This window comes from Schistocerca nitens, chromosome 2 (genome assembly GCF_023898315.1).
Source record: "Schistocerca nitens isolate TAMUIC-IGC-003100 chromosome 2, iqSchNite1.1, whole genome shotgun sequence".
Classification (NCBI taxonomy): Eukaryota; Metazoa; Arthropoda; class Insecta; order Orthoptera; family Acrididae; genus Schistocerca; species Schistocerca nitens.
The window spans coordinates 138,557,511-138,579,245 of record NC_064615.1 but is presented as its reverse complement, the minus strand read 5'-3'; the positions used below and the strand labels follow the sequence as shown (position 1 = coordinate 138,579,245).

The 21,735-nt window shown below is 38.4% G+C and overlaps 1 protein-coding gene across 1 annotated transcript in view; it reads left to right on the top strand.

The window, feature by feature from the left end:
- Positions 1-20,651, top strand: part of LOC126235835 (heat shock factor-binding protein 1) — a 39,958-nt gene extending 19,307 nt beyond the window's left edge. The window contains exons 2-4 of the mRNA XM_049944692.1: positions 7,783-7,926; positions 12,413-12,479; positions 19,983-20,651. Of these exons, the coding sequence (XP_049800649.1) occupies positions 7,825-7,926; positions 12,413-12,479; positions 19,983-20,071 (258 nt within the window). The 5' untranslated portion in view covers positions 7,783-7,824 and the 3' untranslated portion in view covers positions 20,072-20,651. The remainder of the gene's footprint in view (positions 1-7,782; positions 7,927-12,412; positions 12,480-19,982) is intronic.
- The last annotated feature ends 1,084 nt before the right edge of the window (positions 20,652-21,735 follow it).

The window sequence follows — 21,735 nt, the reverse complement described above, 5'->3', positions numbered from 1 at the left end:
TGGGGAATACCAAGCAGGCTTCCGTAAAGGGCGGTCTTGTGCGGAACAAATTTGGAATTTGAAAATGATTTTACGACACAAACAGAACCTGATCATTACCTTTGTCGACTTCAAAAAGGCGTACGACTCTATCGACCGGAAAACTCTCTTCAAAATTCTAGCAGAATACAAAGTAGACAAGAAAACACGGGCTATCTTAGAGCAAACCTTAACCAACACGACCTCCAAAGTAAAGTTCTGTGGGGAACTATCAGAGCCCTTTGAAATTCGCACAGGTGTCCGACAAGGCGATGGCCTCTCACCTCTCCTTTTCAATCTGGTGTTAGATAAGGTCATAAAAGAATGGGAAACATCACAACAGGGGATAACCTTAGGAAACCTACAGATTAAATGCCTGGCTTTTGCAGACGATTTGGCGATTGTCACGAAAGGTATAAAGGAAACAAAAGACGCTACTGAAAAACTGCAGGATATCGCTTCCAAAACTGGACTACAGATCTCTTACGAAAAGACACTGTTTATGAGCACAAAGAAACTCTCATCTCTGAACACAAAGTATGGCACGATTTACAAAATGGCAAACTTCAAATACCTCGGTGAAACACTACAAATGAGTGGACATAACAGAGACTCAAACGAAGAAAGAAAGACTAAACTGGACAAGGCATACAAAGTCGTGTGGAATCATTACAACAAGAAGTCTATCTCACAAAAAGCCAAATTACGTCATTACGACACGATGGTGTTCCCCGAGGAACTATATGCAGCAGAGACCACACTAATCCTAGGGCATACACGTATCAGACAATTAGAAAAAGTAGAACGGAAAATACTTAGGAAAATATTTGGCGCAACTAACAACAATGGAATATGGATCAAGAAACCTACAGAGGAACTGTACAAACATACGGAGACAATCACAGAAAAGATTAGAAAACGCAGACTACAATTCTATGAACACCTATACAGAATGCATCACACAAGCTGACCAAACAGATCTTTGACTGGGTAACCACTAGAAACAACAAATGGGTGGCAGAGGTAGAAAACTACCTGAACCAACTCAACATAACAGCAGACGTAATAAACGACAGAATAAAATTCAGAAACATCATTAAGAAAAGTAAACTACATGAGATACAATGTGACAAACGAACAGGCATAAAATGGACTGAAGAACGCAAGCAAGATCACAACCAGAAGATGAAAGAAATATGGACAACCAAAAAGGCAATCAAGATGAAGCCGAAGACACAAAGCCGACAAGAAGCATGGACAGAGGACCGGAAACAGAAACACAGCGAGCGAATGAGGGAAGTTTGGGCAGCAAGGAAGGCAGCAAAAGGAACTGGCCATGTAGTTTAGTCCAAATGCACTCTTTAAGGGCAAAACACCAATAATAATAATAATATATATATATAATGTATTTTTTGTCGAAATCCATGCAATGTACATTGTCTCTGGATGAATAAACTACTACTACTACTACTCGTAAGCCAGGCCACAGTATGACAGATCCGACAGCAGCAAAGAACCACACATTGCTCGCTTCAAGACCATTCCTTGTTCTCAGATAATAGATGCAGTTATGAAAAGGTTACAATGTATTTGGTGCACAATACAGCAAACCTCACTTATGGTGTTCAGATGTGGTTAACTGGAACCTTCAGGAGTAACCCTGCCAACACATATCCAATCAGTCCAATGTCAGGCCACTGTCACATCTCTATGTGGATATAGCACGAATCGACCTGGCTGCCAAGAGGAGACCCCACAATGAGGCTCCTTTAGAACTTTGTCAGGTATTGCTAATTTCCTTGATTAGATTAGATTAATACTTGTTCCATAGATCATGAATACGAAACTTCGTAATGATGTGGAACGTGTTGGTTAATAAAAGATGTCTGTACAAGATATTACATTACACAAAATATTGCATGACACTAATGTTTAAGTTTTTTTTTACCCCCCTTAATTTATATCTAAAAATTCAGGCAATGAGTAGAAGGAGTTGTCATCTAGAAATTCTTTTAACTTATTTTTAAATGTTAGTTGGCTATCTGTCAGGCTTTTGATGCTGTTTGGTAGGTGACCAAAGATTTTTGTGGCAGCATAATTTACCCCTTTCTGTGCCAAAGTCAGATTTAACGCTGCATAGTGAAGATCATCCTTTCTCCTGGTGTTATAGCTATGCACACTGCTATTAATTTGGAACTGGGCTGGATTATTAACAACAAATTTCATAAGTGAATGTATATACTGTGAGGTTACTGTGAGGATCCCTACATCCTTAAATAGATGTCTGCAGGATGACCGTGGGTGGGCTCCAGCAATTATTCTGATTACACGTTTTTGAGCAATGAATACTTTTCTACTCAACGATGAATTACCCCAGAATATGATGCCATACGAAAGCAGTGAATGAAAGTAGGCATAGTAAGCTAATTTACTGAGATTCTTATCACCAAAATTTGCGATAACCCTAATAGCATACGTAGCTGAATTCAGACGTTTCAGCAGACCATCAATGTGTTGCTTCCAGTTTAACCTTTCATCAATGGACACATCTAAAATTTTTGAAAATTCTACCTTAGCTACAGACTTCTGTTCAAAGTCTATATTTATTACTGGAGTTGTGCCATTTACTGTACGGAACTGTATATAATGTGTTTTATCAAAATTTAAAGAGAGTCCGTTTGCTGAGAACCACTGAATAATTTTGTGAAAAACATCATTTACAATTACATCACTTAGTTCTTGGTTTTTGGATGTTATTACTATACTTGTATCATCAGCAAAAAGAACTAACTTTGCATCTTCATCAATGTGGAATGGTAAGTCATTAATGTATATCAAGAACAGTAAAGGACCTAAGACCGAACCCTGTGGGACCCCGTACTTGATAGCCCCCCCCCCCCCCAGTTCGAGGAATCAGCTATTGTTTTAACATTACATGAACCACTTATTTCAACTTTCTGCATTCTTCCAGTTAAGTATGAATTAAACCATTTGTGCACTGCCCCCCTCAAACCATAATGATTTAGCTTATCGAAAAGAATTCCATGATTTACACAATTAAAGACCTTTCACCATGAGACTGAGGATTAAGTTGAATAGTTGTTATGTACCAATGGATATAATTTAACTTTACGAGATGTGGATACATTGTAATATTTTTTGCAATAGATTATAATTTTCTCTTTGATCCATGGATTGAGGTCTGGTTTGGGATCTGATGAGTGATACAAAGTTCCTAGTGTTACTGCAGACTTTCCTAACTGTTCTACCAGTTCATTGTAAGAATCCAAATGAAATATGAAATTATTCCTTTATCTGAATAACCTTCTGTCTGGGAGAATTTTTAAATTGCTGGGGTAATAGTACTTGAATAGCAGAAACAGTTAACTCAAGAAGTAATGACCTTACTGGTACTATAACATATCACCAATCATATTTTCCAAAATTTTTGAGAAGTTTATCTATTCTAGAACAGTATCCCACCCCAGCAACAATATTATCCTCTGTAAATCATAGTTTGGATTTCAGAAGAGTTGCTCAACTAAGAATGCCTTTTACAAATTCATCACCAAATTTTATGAGCATTAAATAACAAAAAAGCACCAGTTTGTACTGTCTGTGACTTACGTAAGGCATTTGTCTGTGTGGATCACAATATTCTCCTAGATAAATTGAGATTTTATGCAATGACAGAATAGCTAAACAATTCATAAGGTCGTGTCTAACGAAAGGAATGCAGAAAATTGTATTTTATAATTCATCCAATTAATCAGGAGAGACTCCTTTGACTGGGAGAAATCGTGGATGGGGTTCCCCAGTTACTGTTCCTCATATACATAAACGATCTTACATCTGATATACAACAATTAGAATTTGTTCTTTTTGTGGATGACACTAGTATGTAATCAATCAAAGCATACATACAGCATCAAAAGAAACGCTAAAAAACGTTCTTAAAAGTATCATTGACTCCTTTTCAGGGAATGGTCTCACCCTTAATTTAAAAAAGACATAACCTATTCAGCTCTGTACATCTAGAGGTACTGCACCAATGATAATTGTAACACACAGTGAGGAAATAAAAAAAAAACGGCAGAAACTTCAAAAATTTTAGGGGTCAACAGAAAGGTCCGATCTTACTCGTCGGCTTTGACCCGTGACGTAAGCGTGTTGATTAGATTAGATTAGATTAGATTAGATTAGATTAATACTAGTTCCATGGATCATGAATACGATATTTCGTAATGATGTGGAACGAGTCGAATTTTCCAATACATGACATAATTAGGTTAATTTAACAACATACTTAAGTTAATATAACAACTTTATTTTTTTTGTGTTTTTTGTTTTTCTTAATTTTTTTTTTTTTTTCCTAATTTATATCTAAAAATTCCTCTATGGAGTAGAAGGAGTTGTCATTCAGAAATTCTTTTAATTTCTTCTTAAATACTTGTTGGTTATCTGTCAGACTTTTGATACTATTTGGTAAGTGACCAAAGACTTTAGTGCCAGTATAATTCACCCCTTTCTGTGCCAAAGTTAGATTTAATCTTGAATAGTGAAGATCATCCTTTCTCCTAGTATTGTAGTTATGCACACTGATATTACTTTTGAATTGGGTTTGGTTGTTAATAACAAATTTCATAAGAGAGTATATATACTGAGAAGCTACTGTGAATATCCCTAGATCCTTAAATAAATGTCTGCAGGATGATCTTGGGTGGACTCCAGCTATTATTCTGATTACACGCTTTTGTGCAATAAATACTTTATTCCTCAGTGATGAATTACCCCAAAATATGATGCCATATGAAAGCAATGAGTGAAAATAGGCGTAGTAAGCTAATTTACTAAGATGTTTATCACCAAAATTTGCAATGACCCTTATTGCATAAGTAGCTGAACTCAAACGTTTCAGCAGATCATCAATGTGTTTCTTCCAATTTAATCTCTCATCAATGGACACACCTAAAAATTTGGAATATTCTACCTTAGCTATATGCTTCTGATTAAGGTCTATATTTATTAATGGCGTCATACCATTCACTGTACGGAACTGTATGTACTGTGTCTTATCAAAATTCAGTGAGAGTCCGTTTACAAGGAACCACTTAGTAATTTTCTGAAAGACAGTATTGACAATTTCATCAGTTAATTCTTGTTTGTCAGGTGTGATTACTATACTTGTATCATCAGCAAAGAGAACTAACTTTGCCTCTTCATGAATATAGAATGGCAAGTCATTAATATATAATAAGAACAACAAAGGACCCAAGACTGACCCTTGTGGAACCCCATTCTTGATAGTTCCCCAGTTTGAGGAATGTGCTGATCTTTGCATGTTACGAGAACTACTTATTTCAACTTTCTGCACTCTTCCAGTTAGGTACGAATTAAACCATTTGTGCACTGTCCCACTCATGCCACAATACTTGAGCTTGTCTAGCAGAATTTCATGATTTACACAATCAAAAGCCTTTGAGAGATCACAAAAAATCCCAATGGGTGGTGTTCGGTTATTCAGATCATTCAAAATTTTACTGGTGAAAGCATATATGGCATTTTCTGTTGAAAAACCTTTCTGAAAACCAAACTGACATTTTGTTAGTACTTCATTTTTACAGATATGTGAAGCTACTCTTGAATACATTACTTTCTCAAAAATTTTGGATAAAGCTGTTAGGAGGGAGATTGGACGGTAATTGTTGACATCAGATCTATCCCCCTTTTTATGCAAAGGTATAACAATAGCATATTTCAGTCTATCAGGGAAAATGCCCTGTTCCAGAGAGCTATTACACAGGTGGCTGAGAATCTTACTTATCTGTTGAGAACAAGCTTTTAGTATTTTGCTGGAAATGCCATCAATTCCATGTGAGTTTTTGCTTTTAAGCAAGTTTATTATTTTCCTAATTTCAAAGGGAGAAGTGAGTGAGATTTCAATTGTATCAAATTGCATAGGTATGGCCTCTTCCATTAACAGCCTAGCATCTTCTAATGAACACCTGGATCCTACTATATCCACAACATTTAGAAAATGATTATTAAAAATATTTTCAACTTCTGACTTTTTGTTCGTAAAGTTTTCATTCAATTTGATGGTAATACTGTCTTCCTCTGCTCTTGGTTGACCTGTTTCTCTTTTAATAATATTCCAAATTGTTTTAATTTTATTATCAGAGTTGCTGATTTCAGACATGATACACATACTCCTGGATTTTTTAATAACTTTTCTTAATATAACACAGTAGTTTTTATAATTTTTGATAGTTTCTGGGTCACTACTCTTGTGGTGTGTGACGTCATTACGGCGCGGAAAACCTAATACATGGTTTGATGTACTCTTGTTTAAAGAACATGTATACGTAATATGAAGCAATTTGATGAACATATTGATCTGTAGCGTAGCCCACTTGAGGTTAGGTTGGGAGTCTTTTTTTTGGAATGCGGCCGCGGCAGCGGCCGCCTATGATTCGAAAATATTGATTTGACACTAATGAAGCCTGTGGGGGGATGGGGGGGCACTGCAGACTCCCCCCACCGCATAACGACATATTTAGTTTCTCCCCACCCAAAAACCCCCAATTTCCCACGCTTGTCCCGTTACAGTCATTAGGCTTTTTGTGAAACTTGTGTATTTCAGTGTTTAAATTACGTATTCGATGTTTTTATATCCGCCATATTGGAATTGTTGTTTATGGTCGTTTCCGCGGTATTTGTGACGTCATGGGTCAAAGCCGACGGGTAAGATCGGACGCTTCTGTATTTCCAATTTTAGATGACCATATTGATGTGAAATTAAACTGGAAAAGGCACGTTTTGGAACGCCTAAAACAACTCTGTGCAGTCATATTTGCACTTAAAATCACTGAAAATTTTGGGAAGAGACAAATCAGTAAGTTGGCATAATCATATATTTTTATTCAGTAATGTCTTGTGGAATAATTTTCGGGGACAATCATTTTGTGCTGTAAGAATAATCTGTGGTGCTCTCTTGACAGTCATCTTGTAAACATCTGTTTAATGAGTTAAACATTTTGAGCACTACTTCACAGTATATTTATTCCCTCACGAATCCACTTCAGTTCAAAAGGAACAACGATGTACATAATTACAATAAATAAAGAAAACCAACATTTATTACTCACTTTGAGATTGTCTTTAGCACAAAAATGGGTGCATCATGCTGGAAACGTAATTTTTGATGACTTGTTCAGTGATATAAAATGTCTGACAGACGGCGAAGTAAAATTTTATAAAAAACTTAGAAAATCTCTCCTTCAGAAGTCTTTCTATTCCATATAAGAATTTCTATGTGTAAAAGGTGGTGGGTAGCAATTACTAACACACTTAAGTATATTTTTAAAAAAATGGGCCACATATAACCATTTTCACAAATTAATTTGTTTTTAGAATGTAAAATGGTTTTTTCCGTATCATTGCGATTTATAGAGCAAATGATTCATGAAACAAGAGACTAACTAACTAACGTTAACGGTTGTTTCACTTTCAGAGCCACATATCAATGTTTCCCGTACTCAATGCACTACAAGAATAAAAATATCTCTTGAGACAATTTGTTTCTGTCAGTATGAAAAAGTTAATATCACTTTCGAACCACTTATCTGTGATGAATCACAGGATCCAGAGTTGCGTGTTAAACGACTGTTAAGAGATATTTTCGTTCGGCGCCTGTTACGGGATAGCACTGGTCGATTGTAGCGGCCCGAATCAGAGTATTTAGTTTGTGTTGTTGGTTGACAGGTGCGATTTTTGTGTGGCTGTGCAGAACATCTGCGTGAAATTATGTCGAATATAAAGCAAGAAATCAAAACGGAGGAAGAGCAACAGAATTATTCAATGAGTAACAACAGCGATCCAAAAAATATGCAGGAATTAACACAATATGTAAGTAAACCATGGAAAAACATGAATTTTTGGAGAATATCAGTCTAATGTATCTTCGTAACATGTTTTTTGGAATGCCTCACACTGTAAATTTAGTTTCTATGCGTGTTACCAGTGAATACAAGTAGCAAGTCAGACTGATTCAGCCCAGCCCCCGTTTTCGTGTTGATTGTATATAAAATTACCATACCAATTGCTTGAAGCAATTATAATATTATGCCTTTTTCGTGTTATTGTTGAAAAAATTCGAGCATATATCCCGATATTCTTCTATACTGTTCAGATAAATCAACAGACCTTGTAAACAATTTCTTATATGTTTTTCCTATGCTTTTTATTCTCTATAGTATTTTGTAGAGCGCACGTAAGTATTTACTGGGTCTTTTTCAATTTACCTGAGGTGTTTTACGTGAATAAAATTCATCTGTTCTGTGTATAGGAACTGTGTTTGACTAAATGACCCATCATGTGACTGAATATATATATTAAAAAATCTTGTATTTTAATACTCAAACTTGGTGATATCATTGCACCTCATATAAAGGATAGAGAGGCTCCATAGGTTTTTATTAATTTTGTTATGCCCAGCCCCTGTGTTCGCTTTCAAAGACTCTGTGTGTGTGTGTATATATATCCTTGTGGGTACTTGTCATGTGTTAATAACTGAACTGTTTGTAATGTTATTTGTCATTCCAGTAAGCTAAATGTTAACAAAATGTGAAACTATAATCTTGACCACAGCAAAAAATTCACATTTATTTATTTAGAGTTTTCTTGCTTCTTGTCAGATGATGTGTTCAGCAATTGTCATGTTTAGGTACAAATTTTGATACATAGGGCCTGTCATATTTGTGTACATAGACTGATACATAATGTAATATGTATTTACAGAACTTAATACTTAATATCACCTATACAGACATAACTCTCCTGCCAAGTAAGATTGCATGATGAGGTAATTATTGGATTTAGCGAAGTGTTAAGTTTTGCTTCACCAATTCACAACCAAACTGCCACTTTTTAACTGGATGTGGATGTCAGGCTACACTACAGATCGGTATGTCACCACATCTAAGATTTCGTATCACAGTCTTTGGCTTTGCTAACTTATAACCAAATTACCAGCTTCGAAATTAACATAGGCTCCAGGTTAAATCACAGATCTGTCACCACAATCTACATCCCAAGAACTAATTTAAACAGAAATATTGTCATTGTTTTGCTCTATCTGCCTGTGTATGTTGACATCACATGCTACCTTATCATTAAGAGATGAAGCTGACATCTGATATTGGCAAGTTCAGTTGACCACTTGTTTACAAAGGCTGTTATCTGCTTACAACTTGGGCAAGAGAAACTGTTTATTTCATACTCTAGAGCCGCTTTGATTTCTAATTTTATTGTTTACAAAAATCTACTACCTATCTGCAGATCTTTAAAGTAATGCGGCCAACTAGCTTTAGTATCCGAGGACCGGTGTATCAACACAAACAGCAATGTCTAAAGCTGGCACCAACACCTGCATGGGTAACATTGTGAATAAATCCATGGTAAATTTTAAATCCACTTGGGAACTGGAGAAATCTGTCACTGAACGTATGTAATGCCTAATCAGCTACAGTTCTATCCCTCAGCACAGAAGGGGAACTTTGCAACAAAAGGTAAACCAGAATTAAGGAAGTAGAGCAAAAGCTATATGGTCAGGGATCTCCGTCAACCTCCAATATATATATGACGTAGGGGGTAGGGTCATGGGACATTAGTAACAAAATCATCCATTAATCTTATTACTCTCTCACTTGTCTTAAAGTAAATGTAAAGAAAAGAGGACAATGAGAAAGAGAAGTGTCTCTGACAGATTGCATCTGTACTCAAGTGGATATCAACTGGTTACTAGACTCTTAAAGAGAAGTTATCCCCGAGTCCCGCTGTTAAGGGATTACAAGATTCATTGCTGAAACCATGGAAGAGGTGGGGTTGTGCTTATCAATGATTCTTAACAGTCCTCACCCATCAATCCTAAATCGTTGCCCTAAGCTACAGCTGTAACTGTTCATATTTGATGTATAATAAGTGTGCTGTATCCACTTACCCCTCACAAAAATACATTCTAATCACACAGACATCATTCAGGTTCACTATTCAGCAGCTATTGTTGAATTGCCTTAATATCTTGTATGCTTGAGGTAATTGTTAACTGATATCTTGTTTGGGATTTGAAGCCCAGAAGGCGATGTAGCTTCTCCCAGTTGGGTTTAGTTGATACACCTACACCTACCTCTACATACATGTTTTGCAAGCCAGCACACACTGCGTGGTAGAGGGTATCTTATTACAGCACTAGTCATTCAATTTCCTGTTTTACCCATAAATGGCATGAGGAAAAATTACTGTATATATGTTTCCATACAAGCCCTAATTTCACTTATCTCATCTTTGCAGTCCTTGGGTGAAACATATTATGGTGGCTGTAGAATCGTTATGCAGTCAGTTGCAAATGCTGGTTCTCTAAATTTTCTCAACAGTGTTTTGCAAAAGATTTGTTCTCTCCCCCTCTCCTTCAGGGATCCCCATTTGTGTTCATGGAGCATTCCCTGATTATTCTCATATTGTTTGAACCTACCAGTAACAAATGTAATAGCATGCCTTAAAGAGTTGCTTTGATGTCTCCTCTAATCTGACCTGGTGCGGATCTCGAACACTTGAGCAGTACTCAAGAACTGCTCACGCTGGTGTTCTAAATATAGTCTCGTTTAAAGATGAGCTACCTTCCGAGAAATCAACCTCTTCCTACTGCTGACCTTATATGCTTGTTCAAATTTGTGACATTTTACAAAATTACGTCTAGGTATTTAATCAATGTGACTTATGTCGAGCAGCACTCAACATATACTGTATTCACACATTAGAGGATTGTTTTACTAACTGACATTTTTCTTCTTTTACAGCAAATAGAAATTCCATCCAAATCATTCTCTATCCTCCTGCAGTCACTCAATAACTGTGGTGTTCTGCAGATGATACATTTTGATGAGCACTTGCTGTCCAGGACAATGTACTTGGTTCTATTACTCAAAAAAAAGTCTTTGAGCCATTAGCATATTTGAGAATCTGTTCCATATAGTTGGACCTTTGTCGACAGCCTGCAGTGGACCACTGTGTCAAACATTTTCCAGGAATATAGAATCTGCCTTTAGCCTTCATCCATGATTGCATGATGTTGTGTAAGGAAAGGACAGGCTCAGTTTCATATAAGTGATTCTTTCTAAATCCATGCTAATTTGTGGTCAGAAGCTTTTGTGTCTCTAGGAATTTATTATATTCAGACTTAGAATATGCTCAAAAATTCTGCAACAAACTGACTTACAGATGTTGGCCTCTCTTTTTGTGTGTCTGTTCTTTTACTCTCTGTTCATACAGTAGTCACCAGCATTTTTTTTTCCAGTCACTTTGGACTTTGTGGTAACCATGGTATTTGCAGTTAATGCGGTCCTGGCTAATCTCACCTATTGAAGATGTAGGTACGGGAAGCCTTGCTCCACAAATGCTCTGGATTCTTCTTAGATATTGAGAAAGCCTACAGTAGCGTTTAGAGCACTTGTCCCATTAGTGTCATTAGGCTTTTTGTGGAAAGTGTGTGTGTTTGTTTTTCAATGTATTTTCGCCCTCATAATGTGTACATACCGACTTTATATGCACCATATTGGAATCGTCGTTTATGGTCGTTTCCGCCATATTTGTGACGTCATGGGTCAAAGCAGACGCTTCCGTATTTCCAGAAAAGTTTATGTGTTGGTTGGGTCTTGTCGCAGGAGATTCCTTGTGAAGACAATTTCTTTTTTATTTTACTTAACACAGCAATGGGCATTTTAATAATGCTGCTGAGTTCACTAAAATCACCAGCATCGCCCTGCATAAATGAATTACAGGTCTGTAAGATTCTTCCAATAAATCTGTGTGGTATGTGCCTTTCCTGCAACCAGTTTGGTTGCATTGCTTTAAATCCCAGGATCCACATATTCACTTCTGCAACAAGTGATTATCCTCTGCAGTCCTCTGGAATTCCACAACAATTTTTCTGTCTGTATTGTTTCTCCATAAAAAAAAGAACCATGACCTGCAAATAGTATAATGGAGTTTTTACATTATCCACAAGATCATTTAAGTAAATTATTTGCCCTGTAATACTCCTTGGAATTTGTGTTATTTACAGCTGCTGCCACTTCTCCCTTCCCATTTTCAGCCAATTTCTTTCCTGGTGGCGACTGGTGATCATTATCCCTTAAACACCTTCCTCAGTGTTAGTTCTGTAGTTCTCTCTCTCTCTCTCTCTCTCTCTCTCTCTCTCTCTCTCTCTCTCTCTTCGCCTCTCATATCTCTGTGCCATATGTAGCAATAACGTCAACAATGAATTAAGAAAATTTGCTACATTTATCAGGTTGATGAAAGTAAACTACATTTTAACCTTTTTTTTTTTTTCTTACAGGTGCAGACCTTACTTCAAGGAATGCAGGACAAGTTTCAAGCAATGTCAGATCAGATCATAACAAGAAATATCCTTTAATAACACCTTCGTAGGTCATTTTTGGTTATAGAAATTGCATGTAAAAAAAATTAAGTTTCTAATTTTTAAAATGTCTTTCAAGTAGTCATTCAGTATGTTGAGACACAATACCCACGTTCAGATACAAGGGGAAGGGGATGATTCTCTGTCTTGACTCCCAGGTTTATGTTTCTCAGTATTTCCAGAAATCATTTGAGGCAAATTTTATAATGGTGACAATAGGAAGACCACAGGAAATTTCCTGAGTCATCTTCGTCCAGGCAGAACTTTGTGCTCCATCTTGAATGACTTCGCAAGCATAATTATCCTACTCATTCTATTATTGCTTGGTTATTGTTTTCTTAATTAGTACTGGTTTGGTTGACAAACTATCAATCTCAGAGAAGGGTGTCATTTGGATGCGGTATGGAGGCGCACAGGGTCAGCAGACAGCTCTTCTTGCCGTTGTGCTTTGCAGACCTTTGAGCCACTACTTCTCAGTCAAGTAGCTCCTCAGCATTATGAAGCTGAGTGGACTCATCTTCCCACCAAAGTTAAATTTCTGCCTTTACCAGAAACTGAACCCGGGTTCTCTGCATGGCAACCAGCCATGCTGTGACCACTCAACTATGGAGGTGGGCACACAGCTTTTAGTAGTTCATTTATTCATCCCAATATTTTTGCTGTGAAATATTCAGCCACCATTTGCAATCACTCTGACTTTTCTAGATGACTGCCATTTTACTCCATCAGAGAAAGCACATTCAATAAACGTATTAAATATTAATAGACGTGAATAATCAAATGTTATAATGCACCATTTTATTATGAAGAATGTTGTGCCTTAAGGATACAGGGTACTTACAAATCGTGGGAAAATCGAATTTTTTATGACTTAATATAATTCTACAGTCTTTCCTGATTACATTGATATATACATTATAGGGTTTCAAATGAAAAATAACCTATATATAACAAATTTTAAAGTTACGGTCATGTATGCCGCCACACCCCCTTTATTTCTTTTACAGAAACCAGTATTATTTAGAAAAGAATTGTGAACTTTCTGTTTCTAGCAAAAATGCGTAAGATACATTGTATATGTTGGTAACAGTGCAGATTTCTAGTGTCTGTAAATGATTACCTTTGCGAGTATTTACTTTTGTTTCGCTGAAGCAGTTTGTTCACATGTTACTGAATGTTTGTTGCCAAAGTGCTTCATGTATTTGTGGAAGTACATATCCTTTAGTGTGCAATAAATATGAACTATGCCACGCATCAAGAAATTCAATTAAAGGAAATTCCATGGTAACCAGTTCACAAACAAAGCAAGCCACACTGTTGAAAGTAACCTATGTATCAGTTCTTCAGGGAAGAAACTCCCACACAGCACACCTCCTGGTGATTCAAATTTTTGTGTTAACAATGACACTGTTTGTAGTGGATTTGTTGTTGTTGATGTGGGCATCTTATCTTCTTTGATAAGGGAAGTGGCAAAATGTAAACAATGTAATGGTGTAGGCTATCTGAACATAACTGAACAATAAAGTAGCAGGAAGGGTTTAGTGTCAAAATTAGTTGTTCTGTATAGATCCTGAAATAAATCTGCCTAAAAAACGACTTCAAACATTGTGCATAATTCATATGATGTGAATTTGAAGTTAGTGTATGCAATGCGTGCAGTAGGAAAAGGAAAAAAGGCTGCTCAAACGTTTTGTGGTTTGATGGACCTTCCTTCTCCTCCCTGTAGGTTCAGCAAGTACATAAAACTACTGTTACATGCCTTGACAGTTGTGTCTAAAGCATCTATGAAACATGCAGTAGAAGAAACTGTAAATGGTATTAGTGGAAATAGGGACATTGCTGTTGCACTTGATAGGACATGGCAACATCATGGACATCGTTCCTTGAATGGTGTTGTAAGTGCTACTTCCCCGAGATTGGAAAAGGTGTTGATGTTGAGTGCTTATCTAAGTGCGGCACACCAGCCATGGTAACACTGAAGGACATATTGAACATCAGCGTTCTAAGAATTTTGGTGGTTACTGTGGAGGTATGGAGTGTGATGGAGCTCTAAAAATATTTCAGAGGTCGGTGCCCGTTTATAACGTTAGATATACGAAGTACCTAGGCAATGGGGACTCTAAAGCTTTCAATAAAATTAATGAGTTCAATGTTTATGGGGATACCTTGGTAACAAAACTGGAGTGTTGTGGACTTGTGCAAAAGAGGGTGGGTGCTAGATTGAGCAAGCTATGAAGAGAAATGAAAGGAAAGTTGCTATCTGATGGAAAATTTGTCTGGCTGAGGCAGATTGACAGAAACTGAAATAGACCTTCTTCAGAGTTATTATGGACTGATCATTAGATGAACTGCACCTCTAAATAATGTTACAGCAATGAGAAAAGCTGTATGGGCCACCTATTTTCATAAGTTGCCCACATATGACCACCCTGTTCATGGACTTTGCCCTAAAGGAGCAGATTCTTTGTGTGGTTACCAAAAAGCAAAAGAAAGTGGGCAAATATACCATCATAAGTGTTTTCCCCCTGAGCTTGTTATTAATGATATAAAACCAATTTTTAGAGACCTGAATGACCCTTTTTTGCTTAGTAAATGTCTTCATGGGGGCAATCAGAATACAAATGAAAGTTTCAACCATTGCATATGGGAAAGATTACCCAAGAATGTTTTTATGACTAAATACATTAAAAGTTGGTGTACTAGATGCAGTGATATATTTTAATGATGGAGTGATAGGAATTTTGGAAGTCCTGAGAAATTTAGGCATAAAATGTGGCTCTAATATGGAAGATCAATTGCTTGCATGTGACAGACAATGGGTGCATGAAGCTGAAAGATTCACTCTTCAAGTTACCAAAGAAGCAAGAAGTGCTAAAAGGAGTGCTAAGAGGAAGCTTGAAGATGAAGAAATGCTGCAGGATGAAGACTATGCTTTAGGAAAGTTTTGAGGCACAGTTTAATTGGACTCATATCTTCATTTGCAATTTCCTGCAAGTTGTATTTTTCAGAATTCAGGTTACAAATATTTCTTATAGTTTATAAAGCATTGCTCTATTTTTTTTTCTGTAACTTGCAGTAGCCCATACTTATGTAGTAGACCTAAGGTTTATTGTAGAATCAACTAAATTATAGAAAAAAATAACATTTTAATTGGAAAAAATAAAAAAATTAAAGTGTAAGATGTATCTAAAAACAAAGATGATGTGACTTACCATACGAAAGCGCTGTCAGGTCGATAGACACACAAACATACACACAAAATTCAAGCTTTCGCAACCAACGGTTGCTTCATCAGGAAAGAGGGAAGGAGAGGGAAAGACGAAAGGATGTGGGTTTTAAGGGAGAGGGTAAGGAGTCATTCCAATCCCGGGAGTGGAAAGACTTACCTTAGGGGGGGAAAAAGGACAGGTATACACTCGCGCGCGCGCGGCACACACACACACACACACACACACACACACACACACACACACACACACACACACACACACACACACACACATCCATCTGCACATACACAGACACAAGCAGACATTCGTAAAGGCAAAGAGTTTGAGCAGAGATGTCAGTCGAGGCGGAAGTACAGAGGCAAAGATGTTGTTGAAAGACAGGTGAGGTATGAGCGGCTTTCACATACAAAGTTTGCCAAGGTAAACCCATTCCTGATGTCCAGGCGGAGCTTCAAGGAATCCTCAGAACCTTAGGCCCCCTACAAAACCTTTCACCTGACTCCAATCAACCTCCTGACCCCACCGACACCCCGCACCCCTACCTTCTCAAATGACGGCCGCCACATTTATTTACACCGACGGCTCGAAAACATCGTTAGGTGTAGGGAGTGCCTATATTGTTGGTGACACCCCAAATCACTTTCGGCTTCCCGACCAGTGTTCGGTGTATGCTGCGGAGCTTTACGCTGTTCTCCAGGCTGTCCACTACATCCGCCGCCATCAGCGGATACAGTACGTTATCTGCTCAGATTCTCTCAGCTCTCTCCTCAGTCTCCAAGCTCTTTATCCTGTGCACCCTCTGGTCCACCGGATTCAGGACTGTCTGCGCTTGCTCCACCTGGGGGGCATCTCGGTGGCGTTCCTCTGGCTCCCGGGACACGTTGGTATCTGTGGAAATGAGGCGGCCGATATTGCAGCCAAGGCTGCAGTCTCTCTTCTTCGGCCAGCTATTCAATCGATTCCCTTCGCCGATCTACGGAGCGTTTTATGTCGTCGTGTTGTTCATTTATGGCACGCGCATTGGTCGACACTTCCCCATAATAAATTGCGGGACGTGAAAGCTCTTCCTTGTGCTTGGACCTCTTCCTCCCGAACGCGTCGTCGGAAGGAGGTAATTTTAACTAGACTCCGGATAGGGCACTGTCTTTTTAGCCATCGACATCTTTTAAGCGGCGATCCTCCCCCACTCTGTCCCCACTGCTCTCAGCTGTGGACGGTAAGACACCTTTTAATTGAGTGCCCCTATTTTAATCCGTTACGCTCCCGTCTACAGCTATCGCCTGATATATCGTCGATTTTAGCAGATGACACGCGCTCAGCCGACCGCGTTCTCAAATTTATTAGTGCCAGTGAAATGACGTCAGTCATTTGAAGCTTTTTTTCGGGACAACCAACCCCTTTCTGTAGTGAATTTTTAAGCCTTCCTTCTGCTTTTAGTTTCTCCAATTTTATGACTTTCGTTCCCATTGCTGCTGGTTTTCAATTTCGGTTTTTTACTATTTCCTAAGTCACTGACCGGGTGCTAATGACCATAGCAGTTTTGCGCCCTAAAACCAAAGCAAAACAAAACAAAAACAAACCCCTACCTTCTACCTCCTCCCTAAAATTCACAAACCCAATCATCCTGGCCGCCCCATTGTAGCTGGTTACCAAGCCCCCACAGAACGTATTTCTGCCTACGTAGATCAACACCTTCAACCCATTACATGCTGTCTCCCATCCTTCATCAAAGACACCAACAACTTTCTCGAACGCCTGGAATCCCAACCCAATCTGTTACCCCTGGAATCCATCCTTGTAACCATTGATACCACTTCCTTATACACAAATATTCTGCACGTCCAGGGCCTCACTGCGATGGAGCACTTCCTTTCACACCAATCACCAGCCGCCCTACCTAAAACCTCTTTCCTCATTACCATAGCCAGCTTCATCCTGACCCACAACTTCTTCACTTTTGAAGGCCAGACATACCAACAATTAAAGGGAACAGCCATAGATAGGTACCAGGATGGCCCCCTCGTACGCCAACTTATTCATGGGTCGCTTAGAGGAAGCCTTCTTGGTTACCCAGGCCTGCCAACCCAAAGTTTGGTACAGATTTATTGATGACATCTTCATGATCTGGACTCACAGTGAAGAAGAACTCCAGAATTTCCTCTCCAACCTCAACTCCTTTGGTTCCATCACATTCACCTGGTCCTACTCCAAATCCCATGCCACTTTCCTTGACGTTGACCTCCATCTGTCCAATGGCCAGCTTCACACGTCCGTCCACATCAAACCCACCAACAAGCAACAGTACCTCCATTATGACAGCTGCCACCCATTTCACATCAAACGGTCCCTTCCGTACAGCCTAGGTCTTCGTGGCAAACGAATCTGCTCCAGTCTGGAATCCCTGAACCATTACACCAACAACCTGAAAACAGCCTTCGCATCCTGCAACTACCCTCCCGACCTGGTACAGAAGCAAATAACCAGAGCCACTTCCTCATCCTCTCAAACCCAGAACCTCCCACAGAAGAACCACAAAAGTGCCCCACTTGTGACAGGATACTTTCCGGGACTGGATCAGACTCTGAATGTGGCTCTCCAGCAGGGATACGACTTCCTCAAATCCTGCCCTGAAATGAGGTTCATCCTTCATGAAATCCTCCCCACTCCACCAAGAGTGTCATTCCGCCGTCCACCTAACCTTCGTAACCTTTTAGTTCATCCCTAAGAAATCCCCAAACCACCTTGCCTACCCTCTGGCTCCTACCCTTGTAACCGCCCCTGGTGTAAAACCTGTCCCATGCACCCTCGCACCACCACCTACTCCAGTCCTGTAACCCGGTAGGTGTACACGATCAAAGGCAGAGCCACGTGTGAAAGCACCCACGTGATTTACCAACTGACCTGCCTACACTGTGAAGCTTTCTATGTGGGAATGACCAGCAACAAACTGTCCATTCGCATGAATGGACACAGGCAGACAGTGTTTGTTGGTAATGAGGATCACCCTGTGGCTAAACATGCCTTGGTGCACGGCCAGCACATCTTGGCACAGTGTTACACCGTCCGGGTTATCTGGATACTTCCCACCAACACCAACCTATCCGAACTCCGGAGATGGGAACTTGCTCTTCAATATATCCTCTCTTCCCGTTACCCACCAGGCCTCAATCTCCGCTAATTTCAAGTTGCCGCCACTCATCCCTCACCTGTCATTCAACATCATCTTTGCCTCTTCACTTCCGCCTCGACTGACATCTCTGCCCAAACTCTTTGTCTTTAAATATGTCTGCTTGTGTCTGTATATGTGTGGATGGATATGTGTGTGTGTGCGAGTGTATACCTATCCTTTTTCCCCCTAAGGTAAGTCTTTCCGCTCCCAGGATTGGAATGACTCCTTACCCTCTCCCTTAAAACCCACATCCTTTCATCTTTCCGTCTCCTTCCCTCTTTCCTGTTGAAGCAACCGTTTGTTGCGAAAGCTTGAATTTCGTGTGTATGTTTGTGTTTGTTTGTGTGTCTATCGACCTGCCAGCACTTTCGTTCGGTAAGTCCCATCATCTTTGTTCTTAGATATATTTTTTTATATATCTGCATACCATTAGGGATAGAAAAATAGCCACTTAAGTTAACACATAACTGTTTTGGTGTATGAGACATTCATACAAGCTCCTAGATGTTTGCCATATTCTGATACATTTACCACAGAAAATAGTTGTCATTATATATGTATTGAGTTGGACACTTGCAGTGTAATGGGAAACAGTGTTCGATAGGACAAAGATCATGGAAATAGTAGACATTTAGATGATTGGTAAGATAGCATTTGTAGGGACAAATAAAGAACCAAACAGTAACTGTAGCAGGACAGAGATAGCAGAAGACATCATTTTGTTCCAAATGACTGCTTGTTGTTGGATAGAAGACTGGAGATGATTAGTTTTCACAAAGGTGGAACTCTGGCCATCCCCCCCCCCCCCCCCCCCCCTATGCGCACGCACACACACACACACACACACACACACACACACACACACACACACACACACACACACACTCTGAGTGAGTGAGTGAGTGAGTGAGAGAGACTGAACTGAACTTAAAGAAATAATTGATGAAAGATAAATTTGAGTTACTAAATATAATCTTCAGTACAACCAAGTGTTATTGTATAATATTTATATGTTAACAACAAGAAATTAGAATAACAGGTTCATTGTGTTTGTTAAAAATGTTATGCTTTTTTCCTTAACAGAAGATACTAGATGAAATGGGTAATCGCATTGATGACTTGGAGAAAAATATAACAGAACTAATGACGCAAGCTGGTGTGGAAGGGCCTGAAAAATAAAAAGGGAACTGTTTGTATTTCAGATCACTGTATGAAAATTAAATTTGCAGACTGAAGATACATCTTTAACTTGAAGAGTCATGTTGCACCACAAGCATTAGATAGTTCTGATAAAGTGTTGTGTAGTTGTTAATAGTTATTTTCTATTTATCATTGCACAATTAAGGCTTGAGTAACGGTGGAAGTGACTTCATGACTGGAAAGTAAATGAAACAGTGTGGTGTTACTTTTGATCTTGTAGTGGCCTGAACTTGATAAGAAGTTATTGCATATCCATTTTGGAATCCCAAGTGTATTGGAGTGTGTTTAGTTTCAGAGTATTACGTATTGTAATGTTGTCAGAAAGTTTTTCTTATAATTTTTGTAAATCAGCAATATGATTCAAAATTTAATCAATTTTTTATGTCCTTTGTATGATCAGTATCTGTCATTGTTCATGATATAAGTATTTTCAAGACACACTCATCCAGTCATGAGCCTTTATACACAAGAGGCAATTCGTCATTAATGGGTATGAGTGTAACTTTGTATATAATATTTATAATGAAATAATCATGAACTTTTGTAATGTTTTATCAAATGTTCTTTTCATTTTCCCCTTCTCTTCCTTAACTTATAGTACTGTGAGCATTATTAATACACCCTTTTTGTCAGTTTGATCTAATAAAAGTTTTAAAAGTAGACTCTTTGTTTACATAACAAACAAAGACTTGTGTGGAAAAACACAGTAGTCACAATAATTTAGGCTATGAAAACTCCATGTAATATGAGTTAGTTAACTTGGATTTTTTATGATGGACATCATCAATTTTCCATGATCTGTGTGTGCCGTACTTTGATCCCAAAACCTTGCCACTTTCCTCAACACTGATACTCACTATGTATGTGATATGTCTTCTTTGGAACTTTTTCTCATCAGTACCAAAAAAGTGTGTTTCATTGGATGGTGATTCCATGCAGCCTGCTGTCCTACTGCTTCATACCAATAATCCCAGCAACTTAATTCACAAGTAGTTTTCCTGTCATATCTCAGGCCGTCCGAAAACTATTGACTTATTTGAACAATAACAAAGATAATCTAATTTTTGTTGCATATTTATTGCCTTTGCCTGCAGTATTGCACTCAGATTTTTTGTGAAATGTTGGATTTCTTATTTTTTTTTTTTTTCAGCATTGTTCATAAAATAAATCCCTCCCACAAAAGCTCTTTGTTGCATTCATAATATCTGTAACAACCAAGGCAGTCTTTTATAACTGTCCTGAATAATTTTCTTTGTCACACAAAACCAGTAAGGCTTTATGTGCCAATATCACACAATATGCTGCAGTAGAGTAGTCTTTAGACAATAGCCCCAAACCTATTGATTGCTTTACATTGTGAGTGATTTTAATTTATTCACTTTACAGTGTGGTTTACATAATGTGCTTCATTTCCACTACATTCAAATCAGTACTAATTTCTCCCATTATCTACTTCCTCTCCTTGCTGTCCCACATTTTTACTACTTGCACCGCTTTTCAAAATACCACATTGAGGTCACTTTAGCTACTCTTCTTATTTGTTCATGTCCTTATTTCTGTACCTCACTTATTTTCTTTTTCGTTTTTTATAATTTCCTACTTCTGATGTTGTCTTCTTCTTCACTACCTCTGTTAATATTTAA